At 40.5% G+C, this 5,156-nt stretch overlaps 1 protein-coding gene across 1 annotated transcript; it reads left to right on the plus strand.

Moving 5' to 3' along the window:
* Positions 1 to 346: 346 nt before the first annotated feature.
* Positions 347 to 1,062, plus strand: LOC147418750 (uncharacterized). The gene is made up of 2 exons (XM_086506054.1): positions 347 to 698; positions 786 to 1,062. Exons 1-2 carry the CDS (start codon positions 406 to 408, stop codon positions 931 to 933), a joined length of 441 nt encoding a protein of 146 aa, XP_086362180.1. The 5' UTR covers positions 347 to 405; the 3' UTR covers positions 934 to 1,062.
* Positions 1,063 to 5,156: the final 4,094 nt, after the last annotated feature.

The raw sequence follows: 5,156 nt of genomic DNA on the forward strand, positions 1-5,156 counted from the left end.
TAGTGCTTTGCCTAAAAATAGGAAAGCAGAAAGCTCATCTGTGCAGATCGAGTGAGTAACTTTGCCCTATTATCCCACAAAAAAACGTATGTAATAAGGTATTTTCATGGCGAGCTGCTCTTCTCCTTGTTTAGGGAAAGGCAACCAATGGAAATAATCAATACAAAAATCCTTTTATGCATGTGTTTCCACCTTCCTTCCAATCAAATACATAGCACGTTCTTTGCTTACTCTCTATTTTCACATAACCCACTCAATTCAGGCCTTCGTTGACTGAGCAAGTTGACGCGTCAAACTTCGAACGCGCTATTATTATTGCATCTACCCAGAGACCTGTCTCTCTCGCTCTCTCTCTCTCTCTCTCTCTCTCTCTCTCTCTCTCTCACAGGCTCCGTACGCTCCATCATGAGCAACAGCGTGGTGGTGAATGAGGACTCCGAGGAGCGAAACAGCCCTAATAAGCTGCTCCTCAGTTCCGAGGAGGACGACCCACTTCAAGCTGTGGTGAATGAGGACTCTGAGGACGACCCACGTCAAGCTGTGGTGACCTCAACAACAGCGTTCAACCAAGAAGCTGGAAGCGTTGCGCAGCCGCCCGCCATTCGATCTCCCGCCGCGTATTCTTACTACCCATATCGGCAGCCGCGCGCCATTGGATCTCCCGCCGCGTATTTTTACTACTCATATCGAGATTATAGGTGAGCGATTTTCTGCTTGGCGATGGTTGCCAGCTTCTTCACGCATTTCTTTGTCTGAGCAAACGCATGTTATATATTGATCTGCAGGGCGGCCGATTGGGGCTGGGCCTGTCTGGGCTGCTTGGGGTATGTGGCTCTTGGGTTGCTTTATTGTACATTTGAACTGATCCTGCAAATTGCTCGCGGCATTCTCTGTGGGATTTGTTTTCCAGGCGAGCACACGCACACATTCTAAAATGTGATTGGGGCAGAGGAATTTATTCGCCAGCAAAATAAACTCATGGGGTATTTCCTTGTGTTTAGCATTGTAAAGTCGCATGCATGGAACTCGGGAGGAAGAAGAAGAAAAGCTTTTTCTTTGTAAGAGACCTCGTATATCTATGTGACGAGTCTTGAACTCAAGACATATTGAGAGAGAGAGAGAGAGAGAGAGAGAGAGAGAGAGATCCTTTTTAGCTTTCTTTATCCCATGCAAAGGGCTTAAAAACGGCATAGTGAAAATAATGATTTAAACCATGAACGAATAACTTGGCGAAGCTTCTAAAGAATGTTGCATACCTACATCACCAAAAAAAAAAAAAGTTCCATTTATAGTGGGGGTAACTTAGGGGCATTTGGTATGTCCTTATTGTTACAAGTGGATCCCTCATTCCTTCAGGTACTTGTTCATGCACACACAAAGATATAATATATTCAGCTCTTTGAGGTTTGTGGGATAGATTTCTAAGGGCTCTTGCGATTGTTCCAATGACACTAAACATGTTGTCTTATACTTTTGTTTCTATGAAATAACATTTGGAGGACACAATTGCCTTTGGCAATGAAGATCTTTCTTTGTAAAGTGTTGTGGGGGTCCTTGCCGATAGGAGTGAATATTTATGTCAGAGGGATCGGTTCAGACAAGATAGGTTTCATGCTGCAAAGTGGTGGGTGTTCATGTATATGTATGTATATATGTATGAATGCAAATTTTACACACAAAGTAAAGTATATGCCAACATAAAATGTAACAACGTGGTATGTGGCTAGCGAAACTATGTTAAATATTAAATAGCTGTTCTTGAAACCCTATGCTGACTTAGTGATTTGTATGTTTATCTCCCTTCTTCTCGAACGCTTTGTTTAAGGTTGGCAAAATGTGTGGATATATTTGAATGGGTTTAGATCGCTATCTAGTCTCTCTCTCTCTCTCTCTCTCTCTCTCTCTCTCTCTCTCTCTCTCTCTCGATATATATATATATATATATATATGTGTGTGTGTGTGTGTGTGTGTGTGTGTGTGTGTGTGTGTGTGTGTGTGTGGCTCTTAAATCTTAGATAATAAGACATAATTGAATTTTTACATTCAAAAGACAGCTCGCAATGGAACAAGGAATAGATATGTACAAAAACAATTTAGTATTAAAATCATTTAAGTACAATGTTTGTAGGAAAAAGATTTTCTTTTAGTATGCAGAAAGTGAACGAACTTTCCAAGTCCTCAGTGAGTGTTCCATCCAGAGTAAGATAGCTTGCCAAAGTAAAAAAACCTCCCAAGATAAGTTAGAGTCCTTACTTGCATCCATCCAAACAAGACAACAATTCAGTCAGCCTTGGATGTGTTTTACAGGTATCAATGGACCATACCAGTTGTTATCTATGTCCATCTTATAGGCTTTTTTTATTTTAACAAGCTTAGTGATATATGTTTACAAAAATGTTCTTCTTTTTCTCTTTTTCCTAAACCCAAGTTACTAGCAAAACACATTATTCTGATTAGAAGGCCACCACCCCTTCTAATCCAAGTGTCATAGTTCCCTATCAATATATCCTTCAAGATTAATGAAACTCAACCGAAGCTAAAGAAAACTTCTATTATAGCTCAAAAAAGTAATGAGCTAGTTTATGTTTGTTTAGGTCAAATCGAGTTAAACATTCATCATGGTATATGGAATCTAAAACATCTTCAAGTATGTATATCTATTACCAAATAAATCTCTTAGCACATTAAGCGGCAAGGAGCCCTTGACGTAACCAAATATCTAAAGAGCAGTTCAATACCCATATGGAGCCGGCAGGTTAAGTCTCCCAAAATAAAACCATAAGCTAGAATAGAGCTAGTATCAATTATTACACAAGAAGATACCCGGCATCATATCATCCCCATGCCAATCCAAGGGGTACATATTATGCGGTCAAATGTAGTCGAAAAAACAGTCCCATAGTGTATACTTACCTTTAATAGGTACAGGTTCTTTGGTTAAAAAATGGGGTTTGTTACAAAGCATCAGGTGCAACAGGTCTTGGAATACTTATTCAGTAATCCTTATATTCATAAAAACCCAAACGATGGGTTTTCACCAGGTTGTAGTATTACCAAATTACCGGTGAACCATTAAACCATGCTTATCAATCCAATCCCAAACCATACCTACTTTATGCAATTATCTCATTAAAGCAAGAGAACTAGTACAGTATTGGTTAGCACCCGGGAAAATAACCCTCTTATAGAAAGTGAAGTCCAGGCTTAAGCTAGCCAAGAAAAACCCATTTTTTTCTTTTCCAATGAGTGACAAATTATACCGACCAACCTTAACCACAATTTCCATGCTGAGTAAAATAATAAACCTATCATTCATGAGTAATACATACACCAGCTTCACACAGTGTAAAAACCGACAGTCACCGACAGTTGTAAAACCCAATATGAACGGAAGAAGAATACGCCTGAGGTAAAACAACCGCCACCATACTATTGACAAGCATTTAATGTTTACCTTATAGTGTCAAAAATTAGCAAAAGAATGCTTGCTGTACAAAATTCCAATATAACCAGTAACAAGGCAAGCTAGGGTAGAAAAAAACCTGAGACACCTAACTGGTGAGGTCCATAGCTCCTTTTGTGAAGCAGGTAGTAAGTCTTCTCAGAAAAAAACACAACAGAACAACACTGGCTAAGTGAGAGGCAGAGATGCACCCTCACCTGTTTAAATAGTGGAAGGAGGATGGACTGCCAGTCCTCTGAGCGGGAGTAATGAGTGAGCCAGGCTGCCTTCCCTTGTGAATGTGTGGTAGCACCAAACGGCACGCAGATACCCATGAATGGGAAGATCCATAGCCAGGGAGGAAAGGCCGCCTTCACGGTGTAATGAGGAAAGAAAACTTAATCACACTCGGCACGTGAGGGGGATCTTTATTTTATATCTTAGTTTATTACTCAAGGGTTTACAAGGCAATGGCATATTTTGAGTAGTATCACTAAAGTGACCCAGCAGATTCCGGGCTAGATCCAAGGTTGGGGGGGGGGGGGGGGGGGGGGGTGTGGGGGTGGTTTGTTTTTTATAACAACAAGAATATCTATAGTATAACAATGTGTGTGTGTGTGTGTGTGTGTGTGTGTGTGTGTGTGTGTGTGTGTGTGTGTGTGTGTGTGTGTGTGTGTGTACCCGTCCTAACCCAGGCGCCATACACAATGGGTCGGTAATAGGCCCATTGTGTATGGGCCTACTACCTAATTAGAGAAATAAGATTCTTGTGTTCAAAGTGTAACCAAGGCAAGTTATGTTGGGTGAGAGCTTGTAAATAGTGTTATAGATCTAATTTCTATTAAACGCGTTAAGGCAATACTTTTGGATTAGCTCCTCCTAGGCAAGAAAAGGGTTAGAGAAAAAAATAGCAAATTAAGTGTAGCAGGCCGATACAAGAGCTAATAGCTGCCTTGTAAGGCCTATTGCTATTCTTTTTTATAAATTCAATAAGTGGTAGTTTCAGGAGATCCCTTTCCCACACAAACCTAAGATCATACCCACCAACAGACGGGATATGAAGGGAAATAGAGAGGTTAAGAAATTGGAGAGATGTGCAGAAAGCCCCATTGGATGTGACGGTCTCATGGAGAGAGGTAGGTTCAATTTTAAGGCAGTGAGGGTAAATCAGACAGATTTCATTGCGGAAGTCACTATTGTTGACACTAAGTAAGTCATCCATGTATCTATAAGTATGTATGAGTTGTGAAAGCTTATTCTTGTAAGATTTCGTGGTCTTGAGACACCACTTGTATTCAAAGAAAGCAAGGTAAATATTACACATAAGTGGAGAGCAAGAGAATCCCATGGGGATGCCAAGGCATTGGTTAAAGCAAAGACCACCTGAAACTATAGTGCAGTTACTTAGCAGCCAGGAGATGTAGGAGCAAAGCTTAGCTTTATTAAAGTGTAAGGCGTGTACGCAGTGAGATAAGTGAATCCACCTGGGTTTTTTGGAAAGAGAGATGTAGAAAAACTTCTTCTTTCTAGCATTGGAGAAAGCCAATTTAGTTACCTTGCCAAGAACAGCCTTGAGGCCAAGATCCCCATCAAGGGGAATATTTTCGTAACATTGTGTAATGTCAGCAGTAAAAATGTGAAAGATCTACTGAGGAAGGTTAAGCGAGACCTCTGTAGATTTTTTTGTAATCCATAAGGGATTATATTGAACATA

Source organism: Adiantum capillus-veneris, chromosome 29 (assembly GCF_014529385.1).
Source record: "Adiantum capillus-veneris isolate H3 chromosome 29, ASM1452938v2, whole genome shotgun sequence".
In the NCBI taxonomy this organism is placed as follows: Eukaryota; Viridiplantae; Streptophyta; class Polypodiopsida; order Polypodiales; family Pteridaceae; genus Adiantum; species Adiantum capillus-veneris.